Source organism: Hesperophylax consimilis, unplaced genomic scaffold, assembly GCF_061612785.1.
Source record: "Hesperophylax consimilis isolate HC1 unplaced genomic scaffold, BYU_Hcon_1.0 scaffold_42, whole genome shotgun sequence".
NCBI classification, from domain to species: domain Eukaryota; kingdom Metazoa; phylum Arthropoda; class Insecta; order Trichoptera; family Limnephilidae; genus Hesperophylax; species Hesperophylax consimilis.
In genome coordinates this window covers 81,520-109,467 of record NW_028301272.1, presented here as the reverse complement: position 1 = coordinate 109,467, position 27,948 = coordinate 81,520, and the positions used below count along the sequence as shown (strand labels likewise).

Genomic DNA, 27,948 nt, shown 5'->3' with positions numbered 1-27,948 from the left:
TTCGTTTTGAATGACGATTCTCATCACGATTTCAAAAATTCAGTCAGTTTGGTACCATAGAAGCTGAAAAAAAGTGTCTTTTAAATTTCGAACCCAAGTCTTCAAAATGATGATTTTTCCAGGAATGCATTTTTTGCAGATTTTCGTACTGATTTCGTTTTGGACAAAGATTCTCATAACGATTCCTAAAAATCAGTCCGTTTGGTAGCATAGAAGCTCAAATAATGGGTATTAAAGTTCGAACCCAAGTCTTGCATTAGTGCCCGTAAGAATAATGATTTTTCCGGGAATGCAAGTTTTTGCAGATTTCGCAAATGATTTAATTTTCAATGATGATCCTCATCACGATTCCAAAATATCAGACAGTTTAGTACCATAGAAGCTGAAAAAATGACTTTTAAAGTTCGAACCCAAGTCTTGCATTAGTGCCCGTAAGAATGATGATTTTTCCAGGAATGCAACTTTTTGTCTTATAAAAATATAAATACTTTTCCAAATTCTTTTGATAAGTTCACAAATATGTGTTTTCCATTTAAATTCTTGATCTATGTATATATATATCAAGATATGGAAGTATAGATCATGCTTGATTACAATTAGTTCTGCTGCATTTACTTTGGTGGATTACAATATTTAATTCTGGTTTGGGATATATTTTTGTTTTTTTTTCGGTGCTTAAGGATAGGAGATATTTACCGAACTAGTTTTTCAATATTCCAGTCACTGCCTTCAATTATTATGACCGTGTCATCAGCCTAAAATATTATTTTACCATTTAGATTTTGTATAAAAATGCCATTAACATAGATGATAAACAGTAACGGAGTAACCCAGGAGGAGTTTGACATCAGGTACAAGTATGCCAAAATTACTTATTTTTTGCTGACTAAGCGCCTCGTTGATTTTTACCAATTGGAGGCTTTTGAAAAGGTTCCTAACTATCCATTCTAGGGCTGTACCATTTAATCCAATTAAGAAATTTGATTTTTAATATGAACTGTAATTCCATCAAAGCCCGGTGCAGAACCTCCTTTTATACCATTTATAAAGATACGTTTCGTCCTCCGCGGTGACTTGAAATTAAATTTTACTTTCAGCATTAATATTATATTCTGGAATTGTTACATTTGGGTCAATATGTATGAGATTTGCAAAGAAGATGTTTAATATATAAGCAGCTTTTAAGGTTTTTTTAGGGGTTTTCTTTACAACATGATATTTCGAATTATCATGAATAATAGCACTGATTTCGTTATTCTTGTATTTTTTCTTGACAATTATTTTATTTATAACCGTACACACCCCTTTACTGTCATTATTAGCCAGATCCAACCTCTGTTTATAATAGCTTTCTTTTGTATGTTTTATAATACGAGTATATGAGTTTGTTTTTATATGCTTTAAAATGATTGAGTAAATTTTTATTTATTTGGTTGTTCAGTAGTTAGTCTATAAAGAGCTTGCTCAATTCCTACAAATACAATGAACCCATGAGTAATCCACGGTTTTCGAGTAACTAAAGTAATTGGATATTTTTTCTTCAAACATTTTGCAACAATTATTGACATCATGGCATTGATATAATTTACTCCAATTTTCTGATTCTAATTTATATTTTAACATATCTATATTTAGTACATTTTTTGAGGAATTATTTTGTTTGATTAGTGGCAATGTTGGATTGCTGGATTTGTAATTAAAAATACATGAATGTCAGCTGATATTATGTTTTGGATATCAGAAATATTTGTAAAGATATGGTCTAAATATGAAGGTCGTTGACCTCTAACGTTTCTAGTATATGAATTTATGCACGATAAAGAATTGAGTTCCGCTAACATGTTGAGATAATTTTCTTTGTCCTTCCTAAAGTATTCGTTTGCAATATTTAAATTCATATCTCCGGCAATAGTTTTTTTTATTATCATTTTTATTTTCGTCTTTAATTTCAATACTTAATATATTAACATTACTAATATTATTTGTCTCTTTTACGTCGAGTACATTATACATATTGGTTTGATACAAATATTCCTATACCAGAGTTTTTGTTTAATGTTGTTGTTGTTACATAGCAGGAGTACCTACCCCGGAATATTATAATTCAATTCGCCAGCAGAATGCGTTTCTCTTAACACAATGGAGTCCGAAAATGATTTAATGTATTAAATGATTTTATTTACTTATCCATGTTTTTGCTTCTAATATTTACATTAAATAGGGGAAATCCTTTATCAGAACAAATTAAATTAAAATCTCCTATAGAGTTACATAATTTTTCGTCTAATGCTTTACATAGAAAAATCATTCGGTTTAAAGTTAAAGTTTAAGGAAATTAAAATTACCATATTTACTCACATAGTCAATCTCTAGCAATGTTCGGTGCTCGATATTTACTCAGCATTTTAAGCATTTCAATGGATTCTTTATTGGAGAGGATGCTTCCACCAAATTGCACCAGGCAGATCATTGATCTCCCTCTTGGCCGAAATCAGACACGCTTGGATTTTTGAGACGTTGAAACTGACCAAGTTGGCCTTACCCCAAGCACGTAACTTGTCGGGGTGGTGGTCAACTTTTTTGTCTCAAAACTTCCCGAGCTGTACGGTCATCAAGAGTGGAAGGGGGCTTGTCAAAAAGATAACCCTCGTGGACGGTGCTGTCGTAGGCGTAGCAATGAATTGGTGCGCATTCGTTGATTTGCAACAAAAACAGCGTCGGCGACAGCACAGATCCTTGTGGCACACCCGCATTGATTTGGTGCGGAGAGGAAGAAGAACCGCCAGGTACGGCTTGAATTGTTCTTCCTTTGAGAAAGTCTGCAATCAACTATGCAGGATTGGGTGGATCCCATAAGATGGTAGACCCAAGGCCGGCCCTGAGTGAAACGGCGCCTGGCATGAGTCATTTTTTTTGTAAAATGAAACAGTGGACGCCGATCACAGTTATCAATAATATTCGGTTGATTTGTATATTTGTGTAGCGAGGTTTATGTGAAAAGTAATCTCAAGGGATGTGTTAGAACTGTTAGGTGCAAGGTATTATCAGCGCCTTGACAATCCGGCGCCCGGAGCGGACTGCTACAATTGCGCCCACATAGAGACAGCCCTGGTCAAGCCTTACTTGAAATCGCACCTCAGTTCTGTCCGGCTCGGAAGGACCAAACCATTGAAAATCTTACCTATACCTGCTTTACTGACTGTTGTGTGTGTTTGCATGTTGCAGGTGGGCATCTGTCGGTGGCGATAGTGGAGTGGGAGGGGGGCGGGGCGGCATGGGGCGCGCGGGGGGGCTGGCGCTGCTGCTGGCGCTGCTGCTGCTGGCGCGCCCCGCCGCCCCCGCCCGCACGCGCCTCACCGTGGGCTACCTTACGGCCGCCAAGGGCACCCTGCGCGACCGCCAGGGGCTCGCTATCTCGGGGGCACTCACCATGGCTCTGGATGAGGTACGTCAAATACTAACATCAAAAACTAGTTTATCGACTGAAACCGAAACCAAAACCAAAACTTCGGTCGGTCACTATTAAGAATGGAATCTAACAAAAGTGTTAACACGGGAGCCCACTGTGTTTGGTCGTGTTGCAATGAACAAGACATAATAACACATATGTTGTATTAATTTCCACAAATAGAATTCGATTTCCCAATTCACATTGCTCGTTCGTCCACTGGGTGAAATATTATAAATAATTTCTTATCGCAATATAGACTAAACCATCGTATATGATTAACAAGTTGATGAACCTTATCCACCCAGTATCCTAAATAAACTCACGTTTTAATAACATGCTATCAGCCATATTGATTGTATAGTAAATAATATGCATACGGTTCATGATATTTCGTGCTATCATTGGCCTATCAATCATTTGATTAAAAGAGAAAGATAAGCTTTAATAATGTTGTATTTTGTTCAGGAACCCTCTGGATCCGTAATCCTGGATTGGCCGTAAATGAACTATTCCCAATAGATGTTGTGAAAACAAGACTAACTTATCATACACAATGTAATGCCCAGAGATGTATTTCGGAGAATTAATAATAATTCGTATTGCATTCCATAGAATTCACGTTAATGCACACTAAATGAAGGAAATAGTACCTATGAGCATGTTTCAAAATAATTATGGTCAAAACCCTTGATTACATTATACTAGTCTTTTCCGGAAGGCGGATCGTGAACCAGCAACGGGCCACGAAACCAAAATCCTAAAAATCGGTCAAAAATCCACATGTTTCGGTTGGTATGTTCTTTTTTTTTTAAAGTTGTATCGGGACTATTAAATTGTACAGAAAGTTGAATCAGAACAATTCAATTCATCGAGACGAACGACTTGCAGCATCCCTAACAAAGTGGTTCGTTATTATAATATTTAAAAAAATGTAATAACATTGGCGTGAATGTGTTTTATTTTACTTACCTATAGGCCAATAGGCAATAAATATTTTTTGGGTAACAAATAAGAACGTTTGGGAAACCTTGCATTATTAATATTATTTACAAGTTGCCATACAAATTGAAGGATTGTTGCTCCCTGACGAAATGTTTGCCAGTAAGCCAATGGCAATTCTTAGCTTAGCCTGGAAAGTACTCAATATGAACAGAAACTTCTCAAGGGAACCGGTAGGACTACTAACGGGACACTGCATAAGCCAATGGCAATTCTTAGCTTAGCCTGGTAACTACTCAATATGAACAGAAACTTCTCAAGGGAACCGGTAGGACTACTAACGGGACACTGCATAAGCCAATGGCAATTCTTAGCTTAGCCTGGCAACTACTCAATATGAACAGAAACTTCTCAAGGGAACCGGTAGGACTACTAACGGGACACTGCATAAGCCAATGGCAATTCTTAGCTTAGCCTGGCAACTACTCAATATGAACAGAAACTTCTCAAGGGAACCGGTAGGACTACTAACGGGACACTGCATAAGCCAATGGCAATTCTTAGCTTAGCCTGGCAACTACTCAATATGAACAGAAACTTCTCAAGGGAACCGGTAGGACTACTAACGGGACACTGCATAAGCCAATGGCAATTCTTAGCTTAGCCTGGCAACTACTCAATATGAACAGAAACTTCTCAAGGGAACCGGTAGGACTACTAACGGGACACTGCATAAGCCAATGGCAATTCTTAGCTTAGCCTGGCAACTACTCAATATGAACAGAAACTTCTCAAGGGAACCGGTAGGACTACTAACGGGACACTGCATAAGCCAATGGCAATTCTTAGCTTAGCCTGGCAACTACTCAATATGAACAGAAACTTCTCAAGGGAACCGGTAGGACTACTAACGGGACACTGCATAAGCCAATGGCAATTCTTAGCTTAGCCTGGCAACTACTCAATATGAACAGAAACTTCTCAAGGGAACCGGTAGGACTACTAACGGGACACTGCATAAGCCAATGGCAATTCTTAGCTTAGCCTGGCAACTACTCAATATGAACAGAAACTTCTCAAGGGAACCGGTAGGACTACTAACGGGACACTGCATAAGCCAATGGCAATTCTTAGCTTAGCCTGGCAACTACTCAATATGAACAGAAACTTCTCAAGGGAACCGGTAGGACTACTAACGGGACACTGCATAAGCCAATGGCAATTCTTAGCTTAGCCTGGCAACTACTCAATATGAACAGAAACTTCTCAAGGGAACCGGTAGGACTACTAACGGGACACTGCATAAGCCAATGGCAATTCTTAGCTTAGCCTGGCAACTACTCAATATGAACAGAAACTTCTCAAGGGAACCGGTAGGACTACTAACGGGACACTGCATAAGCCAATGGCAATTCTTAGCTTAGCCTGGCAACTACTCAATATGAACAGAAACTTCTCAAGGGAACCGGTAGGACTACTAACGGGACACTGCATAAGCCAATGGCAATTCTTAGCTTAGCCTGGCAACTACTCAATATGAACAGAAACTTCTCAAGGGAACCGGTAGGACTACTAACGGGACACTGCATAAGCCAATGGCAATTCTTAGCTTAGCCTGGCAACTACTCAATATGAACAGAAACTTCTCAAGGGAACCGGTAGGACTACTAACGGGACACTGCATAAGCCAATGGCAATTCTTAGCTTAGCCTGGCAACTACTCAATATGAACAGAAACTTCTCAAGGGAACCGGTAGGACTACTAACGGGACACTGCATAAGCCAATGGCAATTCTTAGCTTAGCCTGGCAACTACTCAATATGAACAGAAACTTCTCAAGGGAACCGGTAGGACTACTAACGGGACACTGCATAAGCCAATGGCAATTCTTAGCTTAGCCTGGCAACTACTCAATATGAACAGAAACTTCTCAAGGGAACCGGTAGGACTACTAACGGGACACTGCATAAGCCAATGGCAATTCTTAGCTTAGCCTGGCAACTACTCAATATGAACAGAAACTTCTCAAGGGAACCGGTAGGACTACTAACGGGACACTGCATAAGCCAATGGCAATTCTTAGCTTAGCCTGGCAACTACTCAATATGAACAGAAACTTCTCAAGGGAACCGGTAGGACTACTAACGGGACACTGCATAAGCCAATGGCAATTCTTAGCTTAGCCTGGCAACTACTCAATATGAACAGAAACTTCTCTAGGGAACCAGTAGATATGGCAGTGTCTCGTTAGTGGATGATACCAGAGATGCAGTTTTTGTAGAATATTGTCGCTGGATATGCGGCTTTATACAAACTAAAAAAGGCGTGACCATTCTCAGCTACCATTCATATCGATACATGGAATCAGCGACTCTTGGACGGGGGCCCTACGTCGGCCTCACTTCGTACTGCTTACATTTGAACTTCATCTGTGTAGTGTGGTGAGCAGAAATCCATTTGTGGTCACCGGTATGATGAGTTACATAATATTATGAAGACCAAAAACCAGTTGTAACGAAACACAAATATATATAAATTGACCAAATTTAAGACTTACAATTTATAAATTGGTAATACATTTTTAGTCCCCTCCCACTCCCCTGCCTAGCAGCACGTACACCCAATTCTGGGATGACACACTGCGGAACCTGGAGACATAGCCAATATCCTATAACGAACGGGTTTCTATTAAAGGAATGAGTAACCCGTGCTCACGGAAAGTATCCACAGATTGTCTTTATTCTTAGCTTTTAGGAAGCCAATCTATGTATTATTATTGTTTGTACTACATTGTATCGAATATTATGTGTTGTGTGTTTAGATAAACAATGACCCCGAGCTGCTGCCGGATGTGGAGCTGGTGATGCGCTGGAACGACACAAAGGGGGACACGGTGATCGCGACGCGCGCCATCACCGACATGGTCTGCGATGGAGTCGTCGCCTTCTTCGGCCCCGAGGAGTACTGCTACGTGGAGGCCATCGTCTCGCAGTCCCGCAACTTGCCCATGATATCATACGTGAGTGTTATTCTAACCACTAATTAGTATTGCCACTGTTGTCACACGATCTTTACAGTGAATACAAAGTTTTGGTAAAAAATAACGAATATATGAAATAATAATTACCACGTGGTACCCTCTTCCCGCATCGCGTTCCTTTCTGGACAACGCTAGGGTACGGTGGTCTTTTGTTTCTAATTGAGCTGTACTAAATTGTTTAATGGCCATACCTAAATATATTGTGAAGTGAATAATAGCCCTGTCTAATGTGAATGTAATGAGGTTATTATTTTACAGAAATGTTCTGATTATAGAGCATCTACAATTCCAACATTTGCAAGAACGGAGCCTCCAGATTTGCAGGTAATTCCACTATTTTTTATTTTGGTAAAATAAATTATAAACATTTTCATTAACAGATATATACTTGATTTCATTTGAAGTGTATTTATTAAAACAATGGCTCGGAAGTACCTTTATTGTGAAGGATATTACCCATTCAGAATAGGGAACTAATTTCTAAGTGGTATGTGGATATGTGGATGTCACGAGACATGAGCTGAAACTTCCTTAGCAGTAGAATCCAAATGATTATGTTTTTAGTAATTTAAGTAATTCATTAAGTAATTCTTTTCAGGTGACTAAATCTGTGATATCGCTGCTCAGGTACTATTGCTGGCAAAAGTTCTCCATCATCCACGATGAGCGCTGGCGGAAAGTGGCGCTGAGCCTGGAGAACCACGCCAAACAGAACAACATGACGGTGAACCACCTGCGCGAGTCACTGGACGAACACAAGTGCTGCGAGCAGCAGCGCCTCTGCTGCAATGGTGGCTACTGGTACCAGTTCATCCAGGAGACCAAGGACAGGACTAGGAGTGAGTCTTTTACTCTTACGGTCTTTCAGTCTTACAAGTCTACCAAATTTGCTATTCTTATACTTATGAGGGCAGATTTTGATGTCATTTTATGTTTTGTTCTGATTTATGTTTCCAGTCTACGTATATCTCGGCAGACCAGCCTCACTGATTGAGTTCATGATCTCTATGGATGCGGCTCAACTCTTTCTGAACGGGGAATACATGGTCATCTTTGTAGACATGTCCACCTACACCTCCAAGGACTCCTGGAAGTACTTGTGGAGTGAGTAAAGGTTCCTCCTCGCCTATTACTAATGTTTATATAACTCTTGCAAACTGAAAAAGCTAATAAATGTGTAATTTCCTAGGACCAGACCAAATCACTAAATATTCTGACTGCCGCTATGACAAGTCGTTCAAGAAGCGCTCGCAGTCCTTGCTGGTCATAGCTTCCACCCCGCCCAGTAAGGGGTACACTAAGTTTACTAAGACGGTGGAAGAATATAATGCTAGGGAGCCCTTCAACTTCTCCATACCGTCTCTCTTCAACGAAAGTAACTTTGCCAAGGTTTGTTATATATATTTCTACAAATCTAATATTATCTAGGATCTCATTTCTATAGCATTCAGTCTACTTTCATCCTTCCGCTGCCAGTTCTGTGCCCCATTGCCATACTAGCATTCCATTGTGGACTGCAGCGCCAAGTCAGTCCTCCACGAATGGAGTTACCTGCATTTACCCTTCTTTCAATATTCCTATCAGCCTGTCCATCTCTCGTAAACATACTTCCCAAATACACAAACTCATACACCTGTATATATACAACTATATTGCATATTGTTTTGGTACTCTATAATTATGATTTGTGTGTTTTCTATTAACAGTTTGTATCCATATACGCAGCATACCTCTATGATTCTGTAAAGCTATACGCCTGGGCGCTCCACGAACTTCTGCAAGAAGAGAAGAATCTCACTCCCGACCGAATCAGAGAAATAGCCTCCAACGGATCTCGAATTATCGAAACCATCAATAACAGAACTTACACAAGTAAAGACTTGATTTAATTTACTTGAAATAAAGCTACCTAATGAGGATTGTTTGCGACTAATGGGGGTTGTTGGTTATTTGCAGGTATAACGGGGGCGACCATTCACTTGGACGAACACGGAGATTCTGAAGGTAACTTCTCAGTGCTGTCGCTGAAGCCCGGAGTTCAAATCGGTATTAATAATTTTACTTGCGATCATCTAATGGTACCCATTGGACATTTTCAACAGGGGCCTAACAGTGAATATCCAGTGAGTGAGTTGCACACCATTTTGTTTATTTATTCTTTATCACCCCTTCTGTGTTTTTATTTCAATTCCACATCTTTTTAATGATTAATTATGTACTGTTACTGTGGCTCTTTTACTCAACTGCCATTTAACAATGCTATTTGATATCTACTATACTCCCAGTCCCTCTCCTGCCTCTCTAGCACTTGTACTTGTGACAATGCTGCCAATAACTTTAAACCCTGTTTTTCATCATAGCATTTGCTGCATTTTTCTAACGCTTCTTTTTCTGACATATAATATATTGTCATCGTAGCAATTGCTCTGCCATTTAACTTCACTTAGTAATAATCTTCTATTGGTCCTGGGACTCGTAAGTCACCCCTATTACTGTAGCTTTCACTAAAACGCTGCCTAATGCCGAGATAATTGTTTTAAAAGGAAAAGGAGATGAGTCATAATATGCCAAGATTTCTCCTTGCCGCATTTTTCATATATATATATGTAATTAATTATATTCCTTGCTTCAATGAAAATCTATGTTATTTTATATTTACAAGATCGCATAATAACTTAAAACTAGGTACTTTTACTCATCCCCTTCTTCCCAGAATTGTACAAATAGAATATTTAACTAGCGTTAGCAAAGAATGAAAAAAATTGTCAAATCATCTTACCGATAACAAGTGGTATTTATTTTGCACAGCAAATTTATATCTTTCTTCTGGTGTTCAGCTTTGATCATAGGCCTCCATGAAATTTCACAATAATACTGCAATGGGTTAAAAGCATTCTGTCGGTTAGATTTGGACGTGTCCTCCCTCAAATTTCACAATACGACATGTTATATTTATATTTCAGACTTGCAAAGTAAATCTGAGACTGCCGATAGAATAGCAGACCGGTATTATAACATGTGTTTATGTTGTAGACGTACAAGCTGAACCCCCGCCTGCCGATCGAGTGGCCCAATGTGGAGAAGCCGGCTGACGAGCCGTCGTGTGGCTTCATGAATGAGAAGTGTCCCAAGGACGACACACACGTGTCCTCGCAGGTGGTGGTGGTGGTGCTGGCCGTCACTCTGTTCTGCGCTATAGTGGTTACCGTCAGCATTTACCGCAAGTGGAAGATCGAGCAGGAGATAGAGGGCCTGCTCTGGAAGATAGACTGCCTCGACATACACGGCTACACGGGCAATGATCTGGTCTCCTCTCCCAGTAAAGTGAGTGCAAATAATCCTAATGGTAGTTGATAACCCTTGGAACTTTAAAAGAGTACAGATATTGCTGTGCTTTACACCGCTTGTTTGGCATTCAGTATTATGTACATGCCAAACTGGCAGCAGAATGTGAAAAAAAAAAGTTATCCCATCAAACCCAAGTAGTATTAAATACTTCGTCACCTGCAGTGGATAAAGCAATAATATACCAATACAATAAGTATTACGGGTTCCCTAGGTTGGGACATAGTGCCTGTATAATTTAACCTTTGAACGTGTGATTTGTGAAAGCCAACATAATGCAACAATTTGTTTCTATCTGATTCTAGTTAAGCCTCGTAAGTGGGGGATCGTTTGAGAGTCGCTGCGGTTTGCAAGTGTTTGCCACCACGGGGCAGTTCCGGGGCAACGTCATTCGAATCAAAGAACTCAAGTTCTCCAGGAAGAAGGTGACTTTCCACAATACCATTAATAGCACCACGTACATAATAATACATTTAGACATCCATGTCTCAGAACACGCCAATACTTGCTTGTTGTTTTATTGCAGGATATATCTCGAGAGATAATGAAAGAGATGCGCCTGTTGCGAGACTTGCGGCACGACAATATCGACTCCTTCATCGGAGCCGTGGTGGAACCCATGAGGGTGTTGCTGGTTACCGACTATTGTGCTAAGGGTAGTTTATATGTAAGCATTACAAACATTTTATTTTTTTACTAAAAATAATAGTAAAAATTGATAATTGAAATTATCATAAATATTATAAAGCCTCGTTACAGATTCTCACAGAGAGGTGTTTGCATAATTACACATTTCGATGGGGCTTAACCCCGTAGTCTTTAATTAACCTAGTATGTACAACATGAATGTTTAAAGTCGACACTGCAATTGCAGTTCTTCGTACTGTGCATTGGCATGATTCTTCAACACTGCAAATGCAGGGCTCGGGCCCTTAGAGGTTAAAGTCAAACCACATTACCTACAAAAAACACACAAATAATTTTACGTCTTAAAGTCAAACAACGTTATCCCTAAAAAGACATCTCAATAATTAGTTTCAGTATTTTTTTTTTGTAGAAAACGATGTTTGATTTTAAGCCCCCGAAATATTGGTATGTTTTTTTTGTAGATAACATTGTTTGACATTAAACCCTCGATTTACAGTAATTTATACATTTTTGTCTTTTTTCCTCATTCTGTCAATGTCTGAGTTTGGCATCACGTTTGGTTCCCATCCGGTTCAATTCCTCTGCTGGTTCAGTCCTCCATCACAACACAAATAATATTTTTTGTTTGCTGTGGTGGTAGTAGGAGATTTTCAAAATATCGTCAAGTGATTCGTAACCCATGATCATTTCTTTCTTTTTAAAAATATTATATACTATACTCTTGTTGTGGTAAGCAGTGTTAAAGACATTATTTATTATTAAGCTGTACACACATGGCAGAGCCAGCGAGCCAAAATTCGTTGTGTGTGGGAAAACACAGGGGGCTTGGCCTGGCTCGACACCTCAGTCAGACAGTATGGCACATAGAGGAAAGATTCCTCCATGTTATGGCGTCTTCAAGTGACGTGATTTTTTTCTGAATGAAAATAAATGTATACCTATTTAATGTACCTATATTATTTCTTACTACTTAATTAAATAAACCTTGAATGCTTAATTTGAAATAAACCCTCTTTGTCATTGATGTATTATACTACATTAGCCCTGTCTAGTTAAATTCATTTTAAAAATAACGCCACTTAGCGTACGTCACAAATATGGAGATGAACTTAACAACCCAACTCTGTTTAAACTCCTTGTACAAGCGTTCAAACTCGTAAGCGAAACCACGGAGAATTTGTTGTCAGCGGTGTTGTAATATGGACATAATTCAAATTTAAATATTTGGAACTGGGTTATTTTTGTGATTGAAAAAATGAACTTGCCCAGCATAGCTGAGAAGCAAAATAGACCAACAAAAGGTAAAACGCAATGCACAGTGCCCATTTCGCATTGCGTCATAATGCGTGGGCCTTTTCATAAATGTGCATGTGAACCAAACCAAAATTGTGTTGGGGTTATTTAATGAATATGCCGTGTCTAGTCTAATTTAGTCTATGCTCTTTGTTGAATATTTGTAAAAAAACGTTATTCTATTTAAATACCTGTATTATTTTTATTTTTTTTATTTATTCCTAACAAAACACATTTGGCATAATACAAATATTTAGACAATAGATAGGCAGTCCCGCGAAGCTGCCACATGGCTGCTTGTCTGCAGATTAAATATACCTTTGTTGAATATTTAGAAAAAAATAACCTATTTATATGAAATAACCCATGTATGATTTTAGTTCACAAGTTTGAGTTGTTTGCTCTGATTGATAGTGATGCCATTCCTAAAATATTCCGGGGAAAGTTTTCTCTCTGAAGTTCTCTGTCCACCAGAAACATAACAACTAGTCCCTATATATACATAATACCAAGTTGGGAGATTGAATAACCAACACCTCTGCCATAGGTCACCCCAAGTGGTTCGCTACATTTGGCGATTTAGCAGGGCTGGATTGCTCGTGTTCATCGGGTGAGGTGTGTGTTGTGGTTTGGGGTAGAGGTGTGCCTAATATAACGTTAACAGGTATGGATAACATAGTATCTTCAAATAATGGCATACCTGTTACTCTAGTACCGCATAACATAGTATTGAATAACTTCCCGTTATTTTATAAGTCGACTAGTCGACCGTTCTGACATGGAACGGTTGACTTATAAAATAACTGAATAACTAAATAATTCGAATAACGAATAACGAACGGAACGGAATAACAAAATTATGAAATAATGTTAACTTCTTGGAACTTGGAAGTTCCAAGTTCTAAGAAGGTAAGAACGTAATTTGGGTAATTCCCGATCACCGAAGATATACGAAGTATTGTTTGATAATTATATGGTATATTTGCGGCAAGTTCAAGAATGGTAGATAGGTACTTTCAGTATCGCCATGTTACTTGAATAATGCAATATTTTAAATAACTACAAAATAGTTGTTCATTGTTTCGCCGTTGAGATTGAGATTACGATCCTTGGCTACGAATTCGGAGGTCGCGGGTTCAAATTACGGCGTGCGCAAGTAAATTTTATTTGATAAATTTGTATAATTTCACAATATTTATTAGTTTTAAATAATTCGTTAGTACCTATATGGTATATTTGCAGCACGTTCAAGAATGGTAGATAGGTACTTTCAGTATCGCCATGTTACGTGAAAAATGCAATATTTTAAATAACTACAAAAAAGTTGTTAAGTAATTTTTTAATAGCTAAATCCTAAAAATATGTGATAAAAATATATGTTTAAATATTGTTGGATTCATTGCCTAGATATCAATTTAATCAGTTTTGTGTGTCTCCATATTCAAATTCGGCGATAAGATATTTTTAACGTGGAATGAAATTTTTTCGCGCAGGAATGTCAAGCAATCAAAGAGAATATTTTTTATTTCTGTAATCGCTCCAGTGGTAAAAATATATATTTTTTATTTGAGGTATTTATTCAAAATTAATTCAACAATTTTATCTACTTCATAATGTATATGCAACCTAACTGTCACTAGAAAAGTGCAAAGCAATAAAAATCATAAAATTATAAACATTATTTATTTTATGCTCCTCTCCTGCCCTAATATGAATATAACATTTCATTATCGACTCAGCCGCTCGGCCCCAGCAACGAATAACGATGCCGTTCGTTATTACGTATCTACAAGCTTATCCAAATTCTTGGAATACTATGTTATTAAATAACAGGTATGATACTATGTTATTGGGTTGGGGTGTTATTTGTTATATTAGGTATCGGAAAAGAACCGTTATTCACACCTCTAGTTTGGGGAGACCCCTTTGACCTCTCCAACAGGTCTCTCCTGACCCATCACCATGTACCGCAGCGGGAGACACACTGATCCCTAGATTCCTAACCACCCCTCCTACCTCTTTCCTTCGCAGAACTTGATCAAAAAGACCCTCCAAAAAGAATCCCCAAAGGTGACATAGGCCCTGAGGGAAATTATTTTCCTCAGGGCCTCCTACGTGCAGTTAATGTATAAAAAAAAAAAATTATTTGACAAACTACCGATATTAATTTTTGTGACATGGCATCACTGGACATAAATCAAACTAATATGCTCCCAAATTATCTGCAAAGAAATGTTATGTACCATGAAAATGTTCACAATTATCTTACGAGAAGACGCAGAGATTTTAGGCTTCCCAAAACTAAACTTTCATGCACACAAAACAGAGCGTTTTATAAAGGGCAAAAACTTTATAATAACCTACCAAATGTCATAAAGGAAGCCCCAAGCCTAAGCACTTTTCGTAGGACATGTGCTTTATATGTAAAAAATAATTTTTGATTGTTGAACTCACCAATATTATTTTATTCACCTAGATATTTTATATAATATAATTTTGTGTATTTATCTTTTTCTCTTAAAATGTAATTGTTATTTTTTATATTTTCCTACTAGATGTATGAAAAAATTTGCGTACATCTAAATAAAGATTCAGAAACAAAAACAAACAAACTGGCTCGGCTGAGTCATGTGTGGCTCCTTAATTTGCACCGTGTCCAAATGGTTCGGGACCAAATGGTTTTGCCGTGTGTGTCCAGCTGTAGATTGTAAAACATCATTAATAAAACCATAATTTGTATTTATTTATTTCAGGATATAATAGAAAATGAAGATATAAAATTAGATAACATGTTTATTGCGTCTCTAGTCCACGATCTCATAAAGGTAAGAATAGAAGCGTTTCAAGTTGAAATAGTTTTGAATAATATGTACTGTTTATAAGAATATGAAGTACGTGTGTTTGTTTGTAGGGCATGTGTTTTATACACAGTTCCCCTCTGGGCTGGCACGGCAATCTTAAATCTTCCAACTGCGTCGTTACCTCCCGCTGGATGCTGCAGGTAAGCCCAATTTACTTACCAACATTTAACAACATTAATTACAATTATTCTGTGATTATCTCCATTCATAATTGTTTTCCCGCTTGTGCCCTAAATTAATTTCATACAAAATATGAATAAATGGATTACATCGATCATTCTTATATGCATTGTTTAAGGCACGCAGTTTTTGTATTAATTTAGTTATGACATAATTTGTCATTTGAAATTTAAACACAGCTGTGCGTACATGCGGCTATCTTTTTACTTTCTGTTTTTGAGTTTTTGTACTTTAAAAATGAACTGTCCCGTGAAAAAAGTGCTTACTCTTCAAGAAAGATTAAAAATTGTAAAAGTGGAAAAAACCATTGATGTAGTCAAGCATTTAGGAAACGTGGCATTATTTTTTAAACATGTTCATTTATATTTATCTATATAAATAAAATGTTAATGTTCGTTTGTTCAAAATCTTAAATGTCCGAAAGTTCTTAAATCCAATGTACAAAATCAATGTAAGTACTAATAAGAAAATAATTAACTGTTGATATTTTATATGTGCGAGTTAGTGTTAATGTGAAATACATTATTCTTCAGCATTTTTTGTATAGATTCTTGTTTGAACTCCGGCTAATAATAATAGAGTGAAACAATTATTTTCACAATTATTAGTTTGTACTGATTAAAAGGGATGGCGCTATATAATATCGTTCTTCCATTACTAAATTAGTTCTTTAACAATCTGATGTTCTCGCTGATATTGAGTTTTTGTTGGTTGGGCCACTCTTCCGCTGAGCGCCTCAATTATCGAAAGCAATTTGTTATGTTTTCCATTTAAAACTACTGTTGTGTATTCTTAAAATATACATATCAATTATTCAATTTGCGCCAAGCAGATCCATAAGAAAGCTAACTTGAAACTTAAAATGGACCAGCCAGGACATATGGATTAAGATACAATATATAAAATGAACAATTTTAACACAACAAGATACATTTTCCTTTATTTCCTGCACAGGTCACAGATTTTGGTTTGCATGATCTTCGGCATTCGGCAGAGAACGACTCAATCGGAGAACACCAATACTATCGCAGTATGTATATCTATACACAATCATGGTGATTCTCTTCCATGAAGTAGTGTTCAATAAGATAGGGTGATTACAGCCAGTGCGTTTGTTCGTTTGTCCAGGTTTGTTCTGGAGAGCCCCGGAGCTGCTGCGAGCGCACGGGCCCCCGCGCGGTAGCCCCAAAGGAGACGTGTACGCATTTGCCATCATAATGTACGAAATTATCGGAAGGAAGGGTCCATTTGGCCCCACACGGTATGAACCTAAAGGTAATTTCAACAATCCATTTTATTTAACATTTTGTAGTTGAGGAAAAGGATCCATTACTTTGACAGAACACAGAACATCTCCAGAGAAACACCGAGGCCGGCAAATAGTTCCACATCCGAGCTGTTGAACTCGAGAACGAGTCGAGGAAACGACAAGGATAGCATTCCCTCCTCAAGCCTGCACTCAAAACAAAACATGGTTTCAATTTGTTTGTTAAAATAGTGGGTAGGGGAATCTGTCTTGTTTCTATACAGGGTCAAGTAATTTGGGACTCTGACATTTATGAACATTGAACACCTATAAAATGCCTCTATAATTAAAGTATTTGGATTAATTGCCGCCAGTTGAAGTTATTGTTGTTAGCTTCGATTAACCTTTACTGTGTGTTTGTCTACAGAGATAGTAGAGCTGGTGAAGCGCTACCCTGTGGAAGGAGAGGCGCCACTGCGGCCGGACGTGCTGTGCCTGCAGTCGGACGCGGCGGAGGAAAGCGTGCTCGGCGTCATGCGCGACTGCTGGGCCGAGGAGCCGGACCAGCGTCCCGACTTCCACACCGTGCGCATCCGCCTCAAGAAGATGAAGGGGGGGAAGTAAGTTACAGACATTTTTCTTCTCTTCAAACTCACCATTAACTCCTTTAGGAGATAATCTTCCTCTCGGTTGGCTTCTTTTGCAAAGGGCTCCTTTTTGATGAACTCCATTACGAGTTCCTTTTTTTTATGAGCTTCTTTATAAACTCTATTTTGAGTTCCCTTTTTTATGAGCTCCTTTTTTAGTGAACCTCTTGACCAACTCATTTTTGAAAAGCTTCACTTTCTCTATTGGGAACAGCTCATATAAGTCTCCCTTACTATCACGGTGAGAAATATGATTTAAACGATGTTAGAAAGAGGAAAACACCACGCTTTATATTCAAATCTATAACATAACCACAGAAAAATTAAAATGTATGCCTATGAAACCAAAGGTAACGGCTGCAATTTGAGAAAAATATTAAATGTAAATTTTTCAATAATTCAATCAATTTAAATATTTTATTTATATGAAACAACAAAAGAATGAGGTGACAGTAATGTTTATAAAACCTTTGTATTACAAAATGTGTGTTTTTTTATTCATTATCAGTAATTTTAGTTTTATGTTTCCATTCAATATTTCAATATTTAAAAAATTGTGTGTATCTCATTAACTTTCAAAAATAGTATTAAGTTTATGGAAACATTCAGAAATATTCCATTTAATTGGTTTTTATCGCAAAGCATAAAGACACTTTTGACAGAATATGTCAGAGGCCTGAGGAGCGAACTCCTAGTAACTAGTGAATGAACTCTCAGTAGCTCCAAGCAGTCTCGGGCTGGGTGACACCTTGCTGATTTATTGTCGCATCATTGTCTGTTTTGACATAGCATTAGATAGTTAACAATATGGTTACATTTGAAGGGCTAAAATGAATGCCTCATTCTAGGAATCGCAACATAATGGACCAAATGATGGGCATGATGGAGAAGTATGCCACCAACTTGGAGGACTTAGTGAATGAGAGAACCAGATTACTGTATGAAGAGAAGCAGAAGACGGAGGACCTGCTGCACAGGATGCTGCCTCAGCCGGTAGCCAAGCGCCTGACCACGGGCCACGGAGTGGAACCCGAGTCCTTCGACTCCGTCACCATTTACTTCAGCGACATCGTCGGCTTCACGCAGATGTCAGCCGAATCCACTCCATTGGAAGTTGTCAACTTTCTAAACGACCTGTACACTGTGTTTGATAGAATTATCAAAGGCTACGATGTCTATAAAGTGGAAACAATAGGAGATGCTTACATGGTTGTAAGTATTATTATGTTTATCATATTAAGTACGGATCTATACTTTATATGTATTATAACTAGTCACAAAAACCTGTAAATATGTAAGTATAAATGGAGTTATTTATTTTCAGGTGTCAGGACTTCCTTTACGAAACGACGACCGCCACGCCGGGGAAATAGCCTCCATGTCGCTGGATTTACTAGATGCTGTGAAAAATCACAGAATATCACACAGACCAAATGAAACCCTAAAGTTGCGCATCGGAGTACACACGGGTATTTAAGTCTTTTTTCTTCTAAATAGTAAGGCACAAACTTAGGCTCTAGTGAGACGATCCAAATCTATATAAATTAATTAATTAATTTAAAAAAGAAAGACAAACATTCCCGGGTTACGAATAACCTGACAATATTTGAAAATCTCCTACTACCATCACAGTAAGCTGAAAATGTTGCTTGTGTTGTGATGGAGGACTTAGCCAGCCGAGGAATTGAACACACTACGCCCGAGTGAGACCCAAGCGCGATGTCAATAAATAAATAAATAATAAATCATTATCACTTATTTGTTATACAATTAACTCCATTGATCGTTTCTCGAATATTCATTCTTTCAGTCTCGAATTAATTGCATACAAAATGGATTGCATCAATCTTTCCTGTATACATTATTTTACAGCATTAGTCATTTAAAGCAAGCAGTTTTTCTACTATTTTACTAGATTGATCGCTGTCGGCGGCCGCTTCTGACATTAGTTGGTAGAAATTTAAACACAGCAGTGTGTCTATCTTTTTGCTTTCTAGTTTTTAAATGTTTCAATCTTTAAAATGAACCGTCCGGTATAAAAAAGTGCATACTCTTTAAGCAACAATGAAAATTGTCAAAGAAGTGGAAAAAAATCTTGCTGACAAACGCATTGATGAAGGTAGCTTTTCCTATATTCGATCATCCATTTTTTTCCTGGACCCTTATGACTTATGTTGCTGTTTTCTACTAAAGATGCCATCTAGTGCTATTTTATTTACAATGGTCATGTGCTCAGCAAAGTCCCAGTTGAGGTTGAAGATTGTCATGATAATGTCGACAGCTTTAACTGATTCCTAGAATAATGACCCTTTCTAGCTCACAAACATATATGTATTTGACTTTTGTTTGTTAAAGGTGACCAACCAAATGTTTTGTAATGTTAGAAGTTGGCCGAGGTTTATTTAGTATAATGGTCTCCAGGTCCTGTGGTAGCGGGAGTGGTGGGACTGACCATGCCGCGGTACTGCCTGTTCGGGGACACGGTCAACACGGCCAGCCGGATGGAGTCCAACGGGGAGGCCCTGAAGATACACATCTCGGGCCAGTGCAAGCTGGCTCTGGAGAAACTAGAGGGCTACCACATGGAACCTCGCGGGACCATCAGCATGAAAGGGAAAGGAGAGGTGCAAATCATTTTACTTATTTTTATATGTAGCCGGGGAGCGGCCCTTACTAGACGGAGGCAGACATCTTCATAAATGATGATTTGTTCAGATGAGTTTTAATTTAGTTGTGCTTATGTAGTGTTAACCCTTTGAAACCTGAATTAAGACTGACAGTAATAAAAAATAATAACCTTGTAGAATAATTTTGGTGTGATTTTTTTGTCTAATACTGAAGTAAATTGCTATTTTATTTGAAAGAATATCGGGTCTCTTAAGGCGTTTTTGCTTAAAATGACATCATACACTGTATATATGTATATATATATATATATTTATCCCCTCTCGTACTATGTTGATCTTGCGCGACGGTACGCCAGGTATATGTTGATCCGTTTGCATTTGTTGATCCACCTCGGATATGTTGATCCATTACCCAAGCTGGCATACATATGTAAATCCCTATAGATCAACTTGTGTCATCGAGATTTATCTGTAAGCCACGCCCATTTTTCGGTCGCATATACATTTTACACGATTTATTTTGTTGATCTATATATTTCTGACAAACTTGACGGCTTGCATGCGTTGTAAATTGAAAACCGCAGATTTCGCGCGCGTTGTGGTACTTTTTAGATTGTGTTAGAACATCCGTATTCTATAAAAATGACTTTGTACTTAAAGAGGATAGACTGCCTCACGAGTATTTATATTGAAAAACTTTCGCAAACATCAAATCCATGCTAAAAAAATCTTTTGAACTTGATTAAACAAAAATTGTAAATTTAATACATCATTTACTACGTTTCGTGACTTAGCAGGGGTGCCCGGGTTCATGGGGTGAGGTTTGTCTGGGTTATTTTATAAGAGAAATTTTGAACTTTGATTGAATAAAATTTTATTTTAATGTATCTTTTACCATCTCTCCCGACTTAAGTTTCTTGTAATGATTAAGTTGAAACAAAGCGTAATATCCATAATATGTGCCTATTAAAATTGCGGCGATTAGATTGGTGAGAATTTAATAATTTCAAATTTTAAATTAAAATTGCTATACATTTATTTAAATTTGTTGTTTATTAAACATGGCTAAAGTCATTTCAAGCACCGATTCCAACCAACGATGTTTTAGTATATGTTCGTCAATCAACAGGAGCCATAATGTCTGTACATCAGAGCCCTTGAGAACTATTACAATTATGTGTACCGCCGCCCCGGGAACCATTTATTAGATAACCAACACCCCTACCATAGGTCACGGCCAACCTTTAGCGAGATTGTTGTTTATTTCTTATATTTTTTACATCATTTCCACACAGGAGGCCCTGAGGAAAATCGTAACCCTCAGGGCCTATGTCATCTTTGTGAATGCTGTGTTGGGGGAATTTTGAAGGAAAGGAAGGAGAGTGAGTTCTGGGAAGTAAATAGGTTTGATGGGTGGGTAGTAATCTGGGGTTCAGTGTGTTTGAGTGATATACATAAGAATCTAACTCTCCTACTGCGTTGCAAGGCGATGCATTGAAAGAGGACTAATCGATCCGGCCCACCACGCAGTTATTAGGCAGGCGCATCCGCCGCCAAGCCCCTCACATACCTCATTTAGACGATTTTTTTTTTAAAATGGGTATAAACTACATTTTATTATTTATCCACTGGAGCGATTTCTGCCATATTTTAGACCGGTCGGTGGCCGAGTTGACATCGCGTTTGGGTCCCACCCAGGCATAGTGTGTTCAATTCCTGGGCTGGCTAAGTCCCCCATCACAACACAAGCAACATTTTCAGCTGACTGTGGTGGTAGTAGGAGATTTTCAAATATTGCCAGGTTATTCTTAACCCGGGAATGTTTGTCTTTCTTTTCAAAAATTAGTTTATATTGTATATGTTTTTATGTTTTCGGGGGATACCAGTACAATTGACCCAGTACTACAACTAAACGTCAGTTTTTTTTTTAAAGTTTCTGTGAATACAGCTCCCAAGTCTTGCTCAAGTGCATGTCCGTCCGTAACACTTAGTCAATGTACTTATTTGTTCGTTCCTAATGTGAAGTTGCTATTTTAATTCATAAATGAGATCCCTGAGGCGTATGTGTGGTTAAACCATGTTTGATCGTGTGAGGAATGTGGAGATCCGCAAAGAGTGCAAGGCTGATGTAAGCGTAATGAGTAAGATTAAGAAAGGGACGCTTAGATGGTTTGGGCATGTAGAGCGAATGAGCGAAGATAGGAGTGTGTAAAGAGGATATATGATGCAAATGTGAATGGTAGCAGAAGTCGGGGAAGCCCGAGGAAGACATGGCACGATCAAGTGAATCAGATACTCGAGTCGGGTCATGTCAAGAGTCAGAATAATAGAAGAGTATTATGAGACGATGTATGAATGTGAATGAGGCAAGAAGTGTGTGCCAAGACCGAGTTGTTTGGCGGTCCGTCCTCTCTGTCTACCCCTGCGGGGAAACGGCGTGATCGTTAATTAGTTAGTTAGTTAAATATACACGTTGTTTGGGGGAAAGTTTTATCTCATTCATAAAAAAAAAACTTTTTTCCTTCTTTTTTATTGAGATTAAAGCAAACTATGATATAAACATAATTTTATTTTTTTATTTTATTACACTAAATAGTTACGGTTCGTGACTAGACTGATATCCTTGATGCCAGATAGTGTATTACGTTAAACATAATTGAAATTTTGAAAAATTATTATTCAACTAATTAAAAAACTTCTTTTCCACGTCGAAGTTATTAAAATTGGACAAATTTGGTTGAATTGGTTCAAGTGGCCACATATAGAATTCATTTGGCCCACTGTAAAAAAAACTTCATATAAAATATAATCGAACAAATTGATTAAATATAATTGCATTTGTAACCACCTTGTAGCTGTTTTTTAGTTTATGATTTATTTATTTCAAAGAAAGATGCCGACTTCCGGTCATATTGTTGTATAATATTAAATATGAGATGTTTCTTTTAAGAGCATTTCATTTTATTTAGAGAACTTTAAAATATAAACATTTCCGGTAAGGGTTCCATGATAACTCAACACAGTGACAATTCAACACACCTTTAAAAAGTGATGTAAAGTCATTAGAAACGATGAATAAAAAATTTAAACCTAACCTAACCTAACCTACTTAACCCAGTTAATAATGTTTTTGTTTCATCACTTTCCATGACTTTACATAACTTTTTAAAGATGTGATGAATTATCATTTTGATGATTTATCTGGTCATCTCCGGTAAGATGTAACAATCGTTTATACAGAATATTAATATTTGAAGTTGAGTTGAGTTCTGCGATTATTAAGCTTACGAGTTTTTTTAAATTCTAAAATAATGTGATAATCGATAAAAGATGGGTGGATTCATTGCTTATAATATAGATCATTTTGTATGTCTCTATATTCAAATTCGGAGGTATGACTTTTTTATGTGACACCTCTCACAAGAGTGCCCTTGTCTTTATACGTTAAATACATAGAAACTATGTCTCCACCCAGTTGGGCAGCGTTATGGGGCGGATTAAGATAGGGTCTGTAGGAATGAATTTATTAATGCGGGTCTTAAAGAGGCCCGGATTAGATTGAAGAAGAAAAACAGATGCCGATAGCTCGTTCCACATACGAGCCGACTTACGATAAAACGAGTCGGAGAAACGACCCGTTCATATATGTATAGATAACATCAACTTAACTGTGAACGTGTATTCCGCACGGTGCACTGGGGATCAATGCTGCTAGCTCCTTTTAACAGGCTCTAATAAAATATCTGTAGAATAGACACAGCATACGCACATTTCGTCATACATGATTTTACCGTACATATGCCTCAGGGATCTCATTTCTACAGTATTCAGTCTACTTTCAGCCTTCTTCTGCCAGTTCCATGCCTCACTTCCATATATTAGGGTAGGTACCAGCACTCCATTGTGGACTGCTAGCTTCGCTTCTTTGGACTTTTTTTTCTTAGCTCCAACCTCGTCCAATCATCCATTAATTACCCATTATAACCAAGAACCCGGCCACCCCTACTAAGTCACGAAGCGTAATCAGGAGAGATGGTAATAGATGCAAGTTCAATATTTCCCATATAACATTATGCCTTTTGCCGCCATTTTGGATTTTGATGGTCAAAAGGTATCCCTCAACCAGTCTCTTTCGATCCGGCCCGCCACGCAGTAGGTATTTTTTTAATGGATTTGATTTTTGCGAAAGTTTCGTTTCAATCTAAATACGCATACATTTCTTATAAACAATTCAAGCAACAAACAGTCGAATGAACACGTCATTTTGATTTGAAACGGTACCATCTCACAGTCATTTCATGCGATATCCGACTCTAGAGACTAATACTTTGAGTTCAATATCACAAAAGATTACGGAATCAGATAAAACCTTGTGATGAACAGTCCACCGATTGCTCTTGATTGGTTCATTTAGTAAAACCATATATAGGGACACAGATCAACTTTGTCCAATAACTTCTTACCTGGATCAACATACTACGGGAATAGATCAATATATATGAGATCAACATAAGTATGCCAATTTAGGTAGATCAACATAAATTATGCATCCGATTTCCATACAAATTTAGAAAATTTTATGAACAGTATATCAAATAGTTTTTCTGGCAAACTGGCAACATTGATAATTATTGTACCACTGTTGTCAATTCATTCAGATGTATTCCACAATAGCCAAGTTATATGGTGTTAAAGGTGGATCAACATAGTCTAACAACTTCTTACTGGATCAACATACTACGGGAAGAGGTCAATATATATATATATATATATATATATTTTATAAAAAATTAATAAAACTAGTTATTTACTAATTTTAAAAAATTATAAAAACACAAAAATCACTTTTCAAAATATAAACTTGGCTACCGCCTGAATGAATGACTAACATCCAATGAAAAAGAATTACACGCAAAGCCAGTAATACCAGCAATTGGAAGAAGAAAACTGCCAATTCGTTTCGCTCTACCTATGTACATAGGAAGGAAGAACATAAGATATGATTGTATCTTATAATATAAGTACGGTAAGAAAGGGTTAATATAATACACTCCGGCCATAGTATCCAAGTGGAGATATAAATTTGATTGTAACAATAAATTCACTACTATTTGCGCTACTATAATATTTTGCTAGATTATATCTGTTGGCAAGTCACCTTTTCTGTATATTTTATCCTGTTTAAATGAAGTGTTTTCTATTATTGTAGCATTCTATGCCTCAAGAAAATTTCAGCTGTATCACATTCAATGTCGTTTTATATACATATTGTTGTGTTCTTAAATGTAATACTAATATTCGCTGTGTACTTATAATCCAATGTATCACATTACTGTAAAAGCCTTTTATGGCGTTTAATAAATAAATAAATAAATAATAAAGATAAAAATATGTACAAAAGTTACTTTGTTATTTAGGAAGGTTTCATATAAAGCTGAGTTTATTGCTGCAGGTCCAAACTTACTGGTTAGAGGGGGCCAACGAGAAGGCCATCCAGCGCCGGGCCGTGGACCTGGGGGAGTTGCCCCCGCTGTTCTGCCGTCCCCGTAGGAGCCCCAAACTGTGTGACTCGCGCCAGGCCTCTCTCTGCGGGTATCCTGGTAAGACATCAACAGATCTTTGTTCCACTTATTTAGTTAAGACTTAACCGGTTTCACCCGCTACAGGCATTTTCATATTGCTCTACATCAATCCCAATCCAATAAATAAGTCAACCTTCCACAAACAACACAAATGAGCAGTGTCAAATGGAAATTCATTTGCCCACTTTAATATTTGTTTAGATTTAACCCTTAGAGTCCTAAGACTACCCTAGTCTGCCAGGGTTGAATGCCCACTGACTCTATTTTGTCTTTCAAATTATATCTCAGTTGCGGTCCGTGATTTTTAAGTGAGCGAGAATGGTAAATTCAACATTATTGATGTTGTTGTAGCTGAAAATATATAAATATTTATTGTATACAGGGTATATCGGCACGTACCCGACAAACTTTAACCAGCTATTCCTTAGCACATTTGGAGTAAAAAATGTTATGGGCACTTTGCTGTCCGGTAACATTTTTTTTTAATAAAAAATTTACTATTCATATTTTCACCACATGTCACCAATGTTTTATCCTTTGTCAAAGTTTGAAAACCCGTCTGACAATATTTTGTTCGAGTTTCGTTGAATAATGTACATACGTACCTACGTTGGCGCGCTTTTACAATCACAACGAAATGGCACGGCACCATTCGTCTCATTTTTAACTATTATTATTTAGTGTGTACGAAAGAGCGTGGACACTTTTTGACACACTTGCTAATAACAGCTGTTGAACACGAGAAACTATTCCAATGACAGTGACGGAGTGTGGATTTTTTTTTTATTAAAAAATTGAAAAAAATGTTACCGGCCAGCAAAGTGCCCATAACATTTTTTACTCCAAATGTGCTAAGGATTAGCTGGTTAAAGTTTGTCGGGTACGTGCCGATACACCCTGTATATTAAGCTACATATGAACAGGAGAAATTTACATTACAAGGACAAGTTAGAATTATATTAAGATGCATTATTCCTTGCTAAGGGAATAAAATATATTATTTATTATTTAATTAATTTTTTAAGGTTCAAAATACCATAAAGTCGAGGCAAGCGCGGTTAGCTATTGATACATTCGCTACGGATACACCGGCACATGACGCTTATAAACTTAGTGTGTAGTTGTAGCTACTTACACACTCCTTTCTGCAACACATTCTTATCTGTGCAGTCACCTTGTTAATTAATTTCTTGGCATTTAAGGGTTAAATTAGAAAAAGTAGTATGTCGCTACCTACACACTCCTTTCTGCAACACATTCTTATCTGTGCAGTCACCTTGTTAATTAATTTCTTGGCATTTAAGGGTTAAAGTAGAAAAAGAAGTGTGTCGCTACTTACACACTCCTTTCTGCAACACATTCTTATCTGTGCAGTCACCTTGTTAATTAATTTCTTGGCATTTAAGGGTTAAAGTAGAAAAAGAAGTGTGTCGCTACTTACACACTCCTTTCTGCAACACATTCTTATCTGTGCAGTCACCTTGTTAATTAATTTCTTGGCATTTAAGGGTTAAAGTAGAAAAAGTAGTGTGTCGCTACTCACACATTCCTTTCTACAACACTTCCTTATCTGTGCAGTGACCTTGTTAATTTCGTATTTTGGCTACAGATAAGTTTATATCTACTATTGAAAGTCATAAAATCCTCATGTATCCATCTCTCCCACAATAGGATTAAGTAGCCGCAGACAATCCGCCATTCGAGTTGCAGAGGGAGGGAGTTCCATCTCCCTGGGGCGGGCCAGTCCTAAACCTGACGCTGAACTTCATTACAGAAACAGGTTACTTCCATTATTTATGCATATCCATATTATTTATTTTAACTAGACTTTTATCAAGTTTGCGTAATGATAATATGATTATTATTTATTTTTTTGGAATAACTTAGCGAGTAAAACCTCAAATTGCAATATTTAATTATTGAAGATAATATTAGCGATACCTAAATGAAAATCTGAAACCCTGGGTCCTGGGTTCGAGTCCTAGATGTGATCAAATCAGATTTTCATTTAGGAATCGCTAATATTGTCTTCAATGATTATTATTTAATAAGTAGGCGTCATTCTGCTGATGGGCTCCTATATCTAAT

General features: G+C 37.5%; 1 protein-coding gene across 1 annotated transcript in view; it reads left to right on the top strand.

Moving 5' to 3' along the window:
- LOC149408914 (receptor-type guanylate cyclase Gyc76C-like) overlaps window positions 1-27,948 on the top strand; it is a 149,264-nt gene that overhangs the window by 117,451 nt on the left and 3,865 nt on the right. The window contains exons 3-23 of the mRNA XM_089650313.1: window positions 3,226-3,445; window positions 7,213-7,410; window positions 7,690-7,755; window positions 8,030-8,270; window positions 8,389-8,535; window positions 8,621-8,820; window positions 9,138-9,303; window positions 9,388-9,554; window positions 10,465-10,755; window positions 11,082-11,201; window positions 11,303-11,443; window positions 15,471-15,542; window positions 15,629-15,718; window positions 16,713-16,788; window positions 16,887-17,033; window positions 17,432-17,624; window positions 18,500-18,863; window positions 18,976-19,120; window positions 20,073-20,275; window positions 25,731-25,878; window positions 27,532-27,640. Of these exons, the coding sequence (XP_089506439.1) occupies window positions 3,275-3,445; window positions 7,213-7,410; window positions 7,690-7,755; window positions 8,030-8,270; window positions 8,389-8,535; window positions 8,621-8,820; window positions 9,138-9,303; window positions 9,388-9,554; window positions 10,465-10,755; window positions 11,082-11,201; window positions 11,303-11,443; window positions 15,471-15,542; window positions 15,629-15,718; window positions 16,713-16,788; window positions 16,887-17,033; window positions 17,432-17,624; window positions 18,500-18,863; window positions 18,976-19,120; window positions 20,073-20,275; window positions 25,731-25,878; window positions 27,532-27,640 (3,455 nt within the window). The 5' untranslated portion in view covers window positions 3,226-3,274. The remainder of the gene's footprint in view (window positions 1-3,225; window positions 3,446-7,212; window positions 7,411-7,689; window positions 7,756-8,029; window positions 8,271-8,388; window positions 8,536-8,620; window positions 8,821-9,137; window positions 9,304-9,387; window positions 9,555-10,464; window positions 10,756-11,081; window positions 11,202-11,302; window positions 11,444-15,470; window positions 15,543-15,628; window positions 15,719-16,712; window positions 16,789-16,886; window positions 17,034-17,431; window positions 17,625-18,499; window positions 18,864-18,975; window positions 19,121-20,072; window positions 20,276-25,730; window positions 25,879-27,531; window positions 27,641-27,948) is intronic.